Source organism: Ixodes scapularis, unplaced genomic scaffold (assembly GCF_016920785.2).
Source record: "Ixodes scapularis isolate PalLabHiFi unplaced genomic scaffold, ASM1692078v2 PGA_scaffold10__122_contigs__length_95168666, whole genome shotgun sequence".
NCBI lineage: Eukaryota > Metazoa > Arthropoda > Arachnida > Ixodida > Ixodidae > Ixodes > Ixodes scapularis.
In genome coordinates this window covers 94,199,549-94,212,033 of record NW_024609836.1, presented here as the reverse complement: position 1 = coordinate 94,212,033, position 12,485 = coordinate 94,199,549, and the positions used below count along the sequence as shown (strand labels likewise).

The 12,485-nt window shown below is 48.7% G+C and overlaps 1 protein-coding gene across 2 annotated transcripts in view; it reads left to right on the top strand.

Moving 5' to 3' along the window:
- The window catches only part of LOC8052993 (ATP-dependent RNA helicase TDRD9), a 70,922-nt gene extending 59,240 nt beyond the window's left edge, over window positions 1-11,682 (top strand). For both annotated transcript variants that reach the window (XM_029979229.4, XM_029979230.4), the window contains 5 exons: window positions 827-1,033; window positions 1,619-1,757; window positions 5,886-6,007; window positions 7,658-7,882; window positions 11,285-11,682. In XM_029979229.4, coding sequence (XP_029835089.3) covers window positions 827-1,033; window positions 1,619-1,757; window positions 5,886-6,007; window positions 7,658-7,882; window positions 11,285-11,453 — 862 coding nt within the window. In that variant the 3' untranslated portion in view covers window positions 11,454-11,682. The remainder of the gene's footprint in view (window positions 1-826; window positions 1,034-1,618; window positions 1,758-5,885; window positions 6,008-7,657; window positions 7,883-11,284) is intronic.
- The last annotated feature ends 803 nt before the right edge of the window (window positions 11,683-12,485 follow it).

The following is a 12,485-nucleotide window of genomic DNA, read 5'->3' as shown; positions in this document are numbered from 1 at the left end:
TTTTTCTTTTCTTGTTTTTTTAACATGCGCTTCGGTAGTTGAGTTGTGTTTTTTTTCAAAGAAATAGTACAAAGAAAACTTTCAGCCTTTCCACTCTGGTGCAGAAGGAAGAGCGGCAGAACTCTATCTTCTGTTCTCAGCGGTGGCTTTCCAGGCGAGCGATCTGCTCTTCTTTCGCAAGGGAATTTGAAGTGCTCGACGCAGTGGAACTTTAGGCGATAGCGGCCTAGCAGTGGTTGCGGAACCATTCGTGCTGCTGTGCACATCGCCGCTCGTTCCGTTCTCACTCTTCTTCCTCTGAAGAAATGTTGCCGCCATCTATGAGCGACGGCAGCAGCCAGTTGTCTGGTTGCCGAGGCTCGAAAGGTTGCTGCGATCTATGAGCGACGGTGGCAAGCAGTCAACCGGAAAACACAACACCTACACAATGCTCTGGACAACTACCACCATCTATGAGCAAAGGCGGCAACCAGAGTGTTGTGTCGTCATTTGTTTGGTACTGGACACGATCCTGGGGAAACTAGCCCTTAACAGCTCCGCTATAAAAAGTCAATGCCGCGCGAGTCTTTTTATTATCTAACGGGAGCACGTACAGCGCTTGCAAGCCGTTTAGTTTCATGTCTAACAATGGCACAAACGCCGGAATAAACCCATACAACAGTCAAACTTAGAAAGAAAAAAATTACCGTTTTTTTGCTGCTTAATCAGCCAACAATAAAAAAAAAAAAAAAAAAAAAAAAGAGCTAGAAAACTTAATGTTAAGAAATATTGGTAGCACGAATGCACGACCCCACGGCAACGAATGGCCCCCCCTCCGACTCTGCAGGGGCGTGCGAGTGGAGCGCACAAGCGTCAACTCGGTGCTGCTGGAGTCGGAGCCCCAGAGGCCCCACCCCCGGATGCTGGTGGCATGCCACGTGGGACAGAGCGCCACCAGCGACCACGTGACTCTTCGCAGCACCACCCTGCTGCCGGCCATCCCGGGGCTGCACTGCCTCATGCCCCTCCTCTTTGCGCCCCACGTGGAGTTCAGGTACGCCCTCCCCCGCCGGCGTTCCTCAGGGGACGTCGGCGCCGAAACGCATGCCGCACTCCCAAATGACTTTCTTTAATGCAGAACGTGTTTTATGGGGTGTTTTTTGTAAGAAAATTGTCGCGAACGAGCGTACATAAAGATCATATCTAAAGTTGGAGTGCCGGCAGGGCTCGAAATAGTTCCGACAGTGTTATACACGACTATTTTTTATAGATGATGCTACAGTGCCTGTATCTTTAGCCGGTGCATTAATGTCCTATTCTGCCTATGCATCGAAGGCGGTCCCCAAAGTGGCAACAAATAATGTCAGCCGGAGCATCACGCTGTCGGACGTCGAAGTCCAGGTGGTTGCGCATGGAAGTCCCGGGAAAAGGTGTGAGAGAGAACGCGAGCTTCGCCGTTGTCATGGCGTCCCGACTCTCGGCTGCCGAAGCTTCCATGAAGTTTCGAGATACGGGGCAACCCGCGGCGGAGCAGGCGTCTGCCACGCGAATGGCGGACGCCCGTTCGGAGGACCGCTTTTGAGACACGTTTCAGGAATCCCAAGAGTGCGTGGATCTGATCTCGCAAATCCCCGTTCAGGGCGGACCCGGAGAAGACCGAGTACATCGGAGCCCTCTGCGGGCTGGGCTTCGAAGACCACTCGGGCCTTGCGCTTTACGCAGATCACGACATGGAGCTCACCTTTGACACCACCTTCACCCAGGACGATCTCTTCCTGGTACGTGTGCCGTCCCCCAGGGGGCGCCGCCTTACTGGGGCCCCCGTGCAAAGAGCCTAGGTGTAAGAGAGCGAGCAACTCAAATCGTGGGGAGCGTTCGCGATTTAATGGTGGACGCCTTCTTCGCAGATCGATTTCGAGTGTTTGTGTGCATTGCGTTGTTGCAGAGTGAGGAGGAAAGCGGACAGAGAGGCAGAGACGCTGGCAGACGATCGGCTCCTTTGGGCTGCTCCTCTGAGCTTGTGTTGCAAATGTAACTTATGAACCGAGCGACCCCGGTGAAGCAATTGGAAATACTCTGTAATTTAGGCACGCTACTCTTGTGTGAATTGTCTCTTCAGGGAAAAAGCGGCAGAATTTGTATGTCGAGATTAACAATTTTTTTCCTTTTAAAACATAGGATGCTTTATGAAAGATGTTATAAAGCATCAACAGGAGTTTGACGCTTAATGACGGAAGTTCAAATTTTGCATAAGTAAAGTGTCAGGTAAGAGTTGTTTCCTGTCTCAGTTATTGATTGGCCCTAGAAGCATTCTTGATTGTAGTGTAGTAAAGTAATTACTTGAGCTAGTTGGTAATTCTACATGGTAAAACAGAACACGGAGGGAAAGAAAGGACAGGAAGAACGAAAGAGCGCCGACTCCCAAGTGATTTATTTTTAAAGGGGATAAAAAAGAAGCTTCGGCAATTAACCCGACATGATGATCTCTACTTACAAAGTCCGGTATATGCATTGGGTCATCTGTGGCCCCCATTCTCGGCGACATTTTCTTGTCAAAGGTAGATCAAAGTATTCCCGACTCCCTTAGCTCCCTGCCAGTACAAAAAGTGTTTTGTAATGTTGATGACATTTTATTTTGTACAAGAAAGGTGCGCAGAGTAATGTTGTAAAGCAAATTTTGGAAACCTTTGATAGGTGTGGTTCAGTTCGAAAGTTTACGTTCGAGCAAGCCAAGGATGGGACCCTGCAATTTTTTTATCTCTCGTTATGAGCCAAAGCCAATCACCTATGCTGGATCTTTTCTCCCCGGTCAAAGACAGGCATACTGCTTTACACATCCTTCCATTCTAAGCTTGTCAAAGGGGGCATAGCCATCTCCATTCTAGGATCGGCCCTGGCAAAGTCCTGTTACATTGCTGATTAGAAAAGTTGCAAATTTCAGCTTGATTGCCTTGAGGCATCTGGTTTTCCTCGTGCAGGTGTCATATGGGTAATTAGGTTCTTGTTGCAAAAGATTAAAGGGGATAGCCGCACCAGACAAAACATACAAAAAAAGTGCCTGATGGTAGTCCTGTACCTGCGTAAACTTTCCCACAATTTGGAACAAGTACTGTCGAGACTGGTTATAACAAAGTCAGTGGGAACCTGAAATCAGTTCGCTACATCCGCTTCTTCGTTATATCTAAACTCTATAAAAGTAACATGCAAAAAAAAAAAAAAACATATTGTGCCTGCAGAAAGCGGTCGAGGCTTCCCTGTATGCACTCTCTGCTGGATTGGAGCCGCCTCTCCCCAACTGCGAGAAGCTCTGATCGAAAGAAGATCCTGTGAGCTACGTACGGACCGTGTCGACAGCTGTGATGGCCGCCACAGAAGACGCCGGCGGTGAATGGCATTCTTTTATTAATGCGAAAGCATTAACTGTCCCATGGAGCGAACCGGCGTCATCAGCTTTTGAAGTCGCGCGCCAAATGCACCTAAATTTCTCTCTCCCAATGGAGTGAAGCCTGCAGTCTGTGGCAGCGATTTGATGAATAGGCTCCCATTGGCTGGCGCACGTCATAGTTCCAAGGAACGCCACCCCATAGCACTGTGGGCTGCGCGCCGGCAGCGCACCGATAAAAGGTACACAGTGGCGCACGCTCGGTCGCATCTCCTCTCGACGCTGACGAACATGGCGGCGCTTCAAGCATCTACATCGGCAGCGGCCGCAACCTCGGCAGTACCCAAACCTTCCCGTCCACGCAAGTACACCGCAGAGGATCTAAGGGAGCGGAATAACGCAGCACAACAAGCGAGGAGGCAGGCAGCGAAATCCACCATCGTTGTCAAGTTTGCGAATGCATGGTGGGTGGAACGAGCAGTGGCACAACGCGTTAGGAGGCAGAACAAAGCCTTTGGAAAGCGTGAGGCACAAGCGGATCGCCATTCAAAGCATCTCAGGCGGCAAGAGAACAAGGCCCTTCGACAACGCGAGGCGGAAGCAATACGTCGCAGGCGGCATGCTTTCGCATTCACAACTCATGAGAAGTGCTTGGGTGTCCTCAGACTTTTTTATGTGCTCTTTGTGGAGGATGGCGGCACGCTTTTGTTTCAGGGAGATTGCTTTCGACTTCCCCGTCGAGGTGCTAGTGGAGTCGGGACTCGGCATCGTTGAGCGGCGATGATTTGCTAAATCGGTACTTAGCGAAGCTAGACATTTGCGCCAGAGAGCGACCACACCAACTAGCTGCACCAACACGGAAGACGAAGCTAACAAAGAAGCGCGCATGGCACGAAGTTTGCGCTCTCAAGTTCATGTTTCGGGGAAGTTCATGGAACATCCTGACCGTATGTTTAATCAAACAAACACCTTGGTTATGAACAACAAGCGGCAGCTTTACCGAGTAAGCAAATAATTAAGTGAAGTTTGCCAGTAATTTCATCCGGGCATCAGTTCTCGAACTGCTCCAGGCATCTCAAGAGCACTCTCACCACCGCTGCACTCCATTTTGTTTCGAAGCAGCTCTAGGATGTTTCACATCTCCGCAGTCGTCGGCATTTCCCGAGGTGCCTCTCCAACGTTGCTTCGTGTTTACCCTTGCTGCACGCAAGGTCTACGATCGCAGCAGCCGTAGCAGGAGCGACAACGGAAACGTCCGCATCGACAAGCGTGAACAAATCAATTATCCTCGGTGGCTTCATCAACATGCTTTTACAGACTCCTGTAGAGACCGTTGCAGCTCTGGGAATCCTGCCAAGCATACTCACGAGAACATCCGACGTGCGCAAAGCAGTTGGCGATTTTTCATCTTCGCGTCGCAGATGCGCTTTCTCTTGCGTGAGAAACTTCTCGAACCCGTCCAGCAGCCTTGCTTGTTCTGCAAAATGGTGGACAGTGTCGAACAGCCGATGCCGGAATGTCGAGTTCTTTGGCGATTCCGGACTTGCACCGGCCACTTTTCTCAACCTTGCAGGAGTGACTTCTTAGCGAACCCCGACAGCGAGTGATTTTGTCGGGCCTGGATTCAACAAAGTGCATTTTTTGTTTTGTTTTTCTTCTTTCTTTCTAGGACTTCTTCCCTATCTTTTCTTGCTCACATTGATCATACCTAGCCTATATTACCTTTTCTTTTTCTTTTCTCCTTTGCTTTCTGTTACATCGCAGCCTAAGTAACGCCGGGTTAGAGACACAATCCAAAGAACACTTTATGAAAGGTACATAATGGCTTTTTACAGATGGCTTGAGCGAACACCGCGAGATCCCGCCCGAGTTTGTTGATGATGATTATATGGCCTCGCGGATATATACAGCACTTTCATGTGGGGTTAATTGCTGAAGCTCTTTTTTCTGCTCTTCCAAAATCACTCACAAACTTCCAAACGAACGCTCTTTAAGATTCCTGGATCTTCGACTTTTTATGTTACCTTACCATTCATGCTGGTCCTATGAGCTCAGGGGGAAAAAAATGCTATTACCATTCAACTCGGCGCATTCAAAACTCGTTAAAAGGAGCATAGTGCAGTCATGCCTCAAAAACTCACTTCCAAACTCCTGCTCGCACTCCATCCCAACGAGCGCGAGCTTCGACGGGCAAGTCTCTCTACTAAAACACTCAGGGTATCCAATCTCCTTAATAACATCAGTGGCCGGAAGGCTCATCAAAGAAATCAGGCAAGACGGCTGCGCCAGCCGCGCCGAGATGGCTGAGCACCCAGCGCGAGTTAGTGTTCGAGGCGAGCGCCACTGCGTGGCACTTGGCTACAACATGATGGCAGACCGTCTGCAATGGGAGAGCGAGCTACCTGACAGGCATCTTAGTACAGGAGGCGTTGACGTAGGTTATCCTCTAGCCTGCAGATAACCTGCGGATGTGCGTGGTTTTGCCCGGCCGAGGACAAACGTTCAGCGACTGTTTTTTCTGCAGGTGAATCGAGTGCGGATGATGATCAATCTCGTTCTCAAGGCCGACCCTGGCATGGCGGTGATCAGCTGGTCTGGTTCCGGATTGGCTAGAGTCCAAGCGAGAGCACGAGAATTTCTTTTTGAGTGAGCCTGTTTTGTTGTTTTTTTTTTGTTTTTTTGGCTTTTGGGGCTTGCCCTGTCAGCTCCATGCGGCTGCATTGCAGGACAAGGCTGTTAACACATCACTGCTCAAAGCAGGTGTAGCGAGAGCTCTCGCTGCACCTAATCCCGACCCCTGCCCATTTTGATCTGCATGGGCATCATGCCAATGTGCGTTTGTGTACCTATCTCATTAAAGACCCCAGGCTAGCAGCTGTACTGCACTGGCTGAATTTCTCATCTAGAGCGGGTAACAGTGTTGCCATATACTCTGGCAGACTAGCGTAAAATTCTGTTAAAACGTTTACCCAAAATGAAGATATAAATGGTGAAAAACATGGGGTGGGCTATCTTTGGGAATGCCACAGCAAAACTTTATCAAAAATTAATGATAAACACCGGGATACCCGTTACAAGCCACGTGATGCGGGAACTGAGATCGCGGACACGGCAAAATTTGCATTTCATGATGCGATAAACACGCGGGAATTCGCTACAAACTCCTATGTCACGAGAAAGGATACCGCAGGTTGTGGACGCAGTGGATTCGCATTTCAGGGTGTGAAGGACCAGCGGAAACCCGCCGAGAACTCTCAAATCACGGGAAGGGATACCGCAGATCACAGACGTGGCAAATTCAAGTTTCATGATGCAATAAACATGCGGGAAGCTGCTACAAAGTTGTCTGTCGGGGGAACCGATATGACGCTTGCAGATTGCAGACATAAAAAGCAAGAATCCACTACAAACTTGCATGTCACGGAAACAAATACTGCAGATTGCAGACGCAGCAGAATCACGGGAAGAACCCGCGTGTTAGGGGAACCGATATCGCACATGTTAGGGGAATCGATATCGCGCATGCAGATCGCAGACAAAAACGCGGGAGTCTGCTACAAACTCGCATGTCATATGAACGGCTACCACAGATTGTAGACGCAGCAGATTCGCATTTCACGATACAATATGCATGCCGGAACAACTCACGTGTTACGGGAGCCGATATTGCGCGCGCAGATCGCTAAGAAAGCGCAGAAATCCGCTATGAACTCGCTTGTCAGACGTACTGGTACCACAGATCAAGCTGGAGAAGCGATTCCCATCGGATGTCGCGCGACGTCCGACTGGAATCGGGGGGCGATGTTTTGGCATATTTATGTCACAGATATTTAGCCAGAAAAACGGGATGGGTGGTCCCTCGGGGGAGGGCATCCTTACGGAATTTTACGGTAAACTCCCGCTGTCTAAGCAACTAACAAGTCATTTTTGTTGTATTTTGTTTTGCAACTCTTTTCTTTTTGAACGCACAATGTGTTTCTAAGCCTAGAGTGTCACGAAATGTAACAAAAACATGACAGCAGGGCCACTTGTTTTTACAAACGACTGTCCCGCTAAAGTTGGGGATCGGGAGAACCGTTCTGCTTGTTAATTCCAACTGAAACCCCATGCACGTTTGTCTCGTGTCTGGGCCCTCTTTGTCCTCTTCTTTCTCCGAGATGTCCCTCATGCGGGGATCAAACCATTAACCTCTCGCTCGGTAGTCTGACGCCATTAAAAGACGCCCAGTAAGGTGGCCCGCGCAAATCTGACTGAAAAAAAACAAAAAAAAAACCTAATTAATTTTTTTTATTTCAGGCTGATAATGAAGAAGCTAGAACCTAGGGAGCCACGGGTGTTCCCCCGGAGGTACCAGTGGAACCTGATCAGGGATGACTGTCGCCTGCGCCCCACCGTGAGCGGCGAGGAGGACCTGCCGGCCACGGTGCTTCCGCTGCACGACGGCATCTGCCTGGAGCCGTCTTCCGACATGCTGCGCACCGTGCACGAGAGGCTGCAGGAGCTGCACATGCAGGCCAGCAGGTACGGGTCCTGCATTGTCGCCGTCATCATTGGTGCCAGTAGCCTCCTAGAAGACAAGGCCCGACGTCGTCGTTAGTTGATCCCCGTCGTCGTTAGTTGATCATCGTCGCATGCTAGCATTGTGAGACACTGCGAGACGTGCTGGTGGCGCTGCATGGGTCCACTAGTGAACACGTTTAAGGGGGGAAGCTAAACACTACTAGTGATGGACCAAATCTGCCGAACTTTTGAAGGAAAGTTCGGCAAAGATTCGGCGAAAATTCGGCAAACGTTTGCGCACGCGGTAGAATCCGACAGGGCCATGGATTGCACACAATGTTGAACTTCCAGCAGTTACGGCGAGGTACGGAGTAGGCAATATGGTAACCGTGCGTTTGTTAGCCTTTGTTAGTGTTGCTCTCTTCAACATCTTCCTTGAGAACGGAAGATCGACCAGGAATTGACGCAGTTCACTGCGCAAGTGAAAAATGATGTGGTACATTCTGAATATCGTGATTTTCATTTGATGTTTCCAGTGATGCAACGAGGTAGTTGCAACATTGACCGACAAGTACATTAAAGCACTCCTCACAATTATAGCAATCGTGTTTTCGGCTCACAAGTAGTTTGTTCCGAAACAAAATAATGATTGCTTTTTAATTTGCGTTATTTCGCTGTTTTCATCCATCCGCATAAAACTAAACAGAACTATCATGCTCGACGTTCCTAACTCTTCCCGTCTTCCTAAATGCCCGCGTGTGTCCTAAGATCAGAAACTGACATTTTATTAAAAGTTAAAAACGATATGTTGCGAATATGGGACACACACTTTCTTGCAAGGCTGACGTCAAGTGACTCAAATCGAAAAACCTGCATATTGACAGTAATATTGTTGTCTCTTGTGGTGAAGGCTCAGCTGCCATTGCATTCATTTTTGCGCATGAAACGGTGACTCTTAGAAAAATTAAGAATGCAGTGTTACCATGCTTATTTTTACAACACACAAAAATGACACCAATACAATTATATTGTAGAAGATCACTTAATTTAATTATAACTGTCAATATGCATTAAAAAAAAAATCCTAAAAACTTTTTGGCCGAAAAACTTAAATATTAATTTTGAAATCTGTCAACAATGCATTTTTGCCGATTCTTTGCCGAATCCCAAGATTCTGCACCGAATTTTCGATTCGGCAAAAGTTTGGCCTCTTACTAGTAAAGACCTTAGGCCACATTCATGAAATGATCTTACACCAAAAATGTGCTTACAACAAAACGTAGTAACAAATTCGTATTCACGAAACAAAATTATCGTAACTTTTGCGCAGGTTGTGATGAAATCCTACAACAGCTCCGGAGCTGTCTTACGCACTTTTTTACGATCAAATCAACATGGCTGACAGTGTCGCTCAGTTACTTGGTCACGACGACCAATCTCCGTGTTCGATCTCCTTGTTTTGTGTGATATAGAGATAAAAAAAATGTGTATGGATTACCTTTGCAACATAGTATGTATGTACATTTCATTATTATGCCATTTTTATTCCGACACGAGGGTATGTCAACACTGTCGAGCTTGAACAGTTTGTCGGAGCTACGCTATGCTGGTCTAACCTTTACCGAGTGTCACGTTAGCAACAAGTTGCAATCGTAAAAGATCAGTCCCGAAGCGCATACGAAGGCACGGTCCAACATCGTGAATCCAGCACTTCGACCAAATGCGCGCGACCGCTCCGAGTCTGTGAAGGCATTTACATGGCTCCTGCCGACGCTTTCGTAGTTCAAACTTGTCTTCTTTAACGTCAACTCGCTCCTGCATCTTTAAGGCCGCGAAAAATGCCGCGGCGATTTGTTTCCATCTATGCCGCTTTGCAAACGACCGGCATGGGCCGTCTTCTTTTAGCAACGATGACAGTTGTGTTGACTTTGTAGTGATTGAGTTCGTAGCAATAGATGGTTGACCCGGCCTCGGCATTCGGGCCTGTTTAAATCGTGTTAGCATAGACATTTCACTGCACGGAAACACACCCCAGACAAGCGTTGGTGGAAAGGTCGCCTGCGTTTGCTATTCAAAATCCACATGCTCCGAACTGCTCCGAACCTTGCCGAGCTCTCCGATTGGTTGTTCGTGTTGCCGAAGACGCCGTCGCCATAGTAACAGCCCGGTCTCGCGGGGATCGGGAGCTTGCGGTAAACCGGAAGTTCTAATTTTTCCGTACAAGAACGTCGCTTTGCTCCTCTCACTTAAAAATGCGTTTGTGAATATTGATTTCTCCTCTTCTTACGATGTTCTTAACTTGCAAACTTCTTAGCTAAGTTGTCGTAACCTAAGAAGCTCTTTGTGAATCTGGCCTCTTGTCTACTTCGGGGTATTGAGTTGGGAGAAGAACTTGGCAAATCGTAAGCACTTACATCGGTGGTCCTGAGGGAATGAATGAGAAAGATAGTGACAGAAAAGAGAAAAACGGCATTCGTCTTTTTCTGCAAAATTATGTTTTCCCGCTTCTTCGCGTATCATAAAACGTCACCGGAAATACGGGCCCATCGGGCCCACCAATCTGAAACAGCCGAAATGTGTGGGTATCGTGTGAACTCTATCTAACCAAAAAAACACAATTTTTTTTTTTTTTGTGTGTGTTTGGTGCGTAATGTAGATTTTGGTCCTAACCAAATTGCCCTTTGACAACCCACTCCCCTCGTGTAACGCACTTCATTTGAAGAGCCTTTGAGGAATCTTGAACTGAACTAAATTATGCTTGGTTGCGGCTCCTTCGCGCAATGTCGTTGAGGCTAGCTTAGTTTCCGCTGCTGCAGTCCTGTAATGCTGCGAGAGCACTCGACGTCGCTTCGGGTCCGGAATCTAGTTCAGGCATTAGTGTTTGAGTGCAATGCTGGTACCATCTATCGAGGAGCCCTGGAACTCTTCCAATATGCAGCATTTGCACTCTGTCACACTCGGATGCAAACGTAATGTGCAAACCAGCATTTACCAAACTGGTCTGTCAAAGTGTAGCTACGGCGCCCAGAATGTGTGTCTAACTCCAAAAATGTGATGTTTCGATTTTCGCCCGACGACATCACGAAAGCCTCACATTGTCACTGTCCGCTACCCCTGCGGTGGTTGTGGATCTGGCAGACGTCCGTTCTGCCGCTTGTCACTCTCCCGCTCTACGGTCCACGGACGCGTCGGCTGTCGGGAGCCGAAACGCCGCGACGACTTCGGCACTCGCGTCCGCTCTTACTTTCTGTTCCAACTTTTACGACCAACTGCCGGGTTCGCGACAGCCCGACAGTCCGGCTTCTGTGAGGTCGTTTGTTGCCGCTGGGGAGCCGCCTTGGGTGCGCGGTTGGAATAGGACGCTAATTGCGCCAATCGGAGACACGTACGAACGACTAACAAAAGAGGGCGCTTCTCTCCCAGCGACCGGACGTCGGAGAGGCAACTGGTCCGCTGCCCGGTTTGCGACGTCGCCTTCCTGAATCCCTTCGACATCCACCAGCACCTGCGGACCAAGACGCACAGGGACAAAGAGATGGAGATCCAGACACTCTACGAGGAGTCCTTGCAGCGGAGGAGGACCGGCCCGTGATCCGCTCTTGGGGGACAGTGTCTTCGTCATCCTGCTTTTCTTTAGGAGCCGACCAGTGCCACAGTTTGTTTTCCGCCCTGTTGGGCGTGTCCACGTCTTCGTTGTCAAGCGTTCACCTTGTTTGTCGGGGTGAAGGAACCACCGAAATGCTAGAAGAGGAGGAACCACCTTGCGGCACAGGCAGTGCCCCGTCGAGCGGAAATAAAGTGAGAGTTCTTTGGCGAGTTTAGCCCGTCTGGTCTGTTTTCCCGGCTGGTGACTCAAGCTGGAACCAGTTTGTGTCACTCCTTCCTGGGCTTTACTGCAGCGGTACAGTTCTTGGGCACGAGCGTAAGGCGATTTTGGCTGTAAGCCGTTGTTATTTTTACTCGTGGCAAAATGCACTGATGAAAATGATAAACATTGGGCATGTGCAAATAGTGCATGTCAATAATGCATACTCGGGTAGTTTGTTCTCCTGGTTAATTCGAACAAATGTGAAAATTTTTTGGTTGTCCCGCTATGTTTTTTGTGTCTTCATAAGCCGCTTACTTCAAACGGCGTTTTCGTGCAATTCATAATACTTTTTGTTCTCGCGGCCCCATTGAGTGCACTTCTTTCCGAGCACTGGTGCACTGCAGAGAAGCGACATCCGCGAAGCTTGCTTCTGCGGGTGTTGCTTTTCCGCACTGCACCGGTGCTTGGTGAGAAGCGCACTCAACGGGGCTCTAGCAGGCACAAGTGAACTATGAAAACAGGCACCATGCAAAAATTACCATGTAGCAACTTGTGCTGACACTGTGACGCGGCGGCATGGCATAGGTCCACGTCACAGCGTCTGCGAAAGTTGCTATGAGCGCGGCAGTGCCCATTTTCATCGCTCGCATGTTTCCTGCTTGATAGTCCACATTGGACAAGTTCTTAATTTGATGAACAAACTTAATTTTGTTTGGAACTGTCATGTGCTGTCCAAACAGTCCACGATAAACAACAGTTTTGAGGGATAAATAAACTTTTACATTTCACAATTGTTTCATGTGTGGCATACCTGCT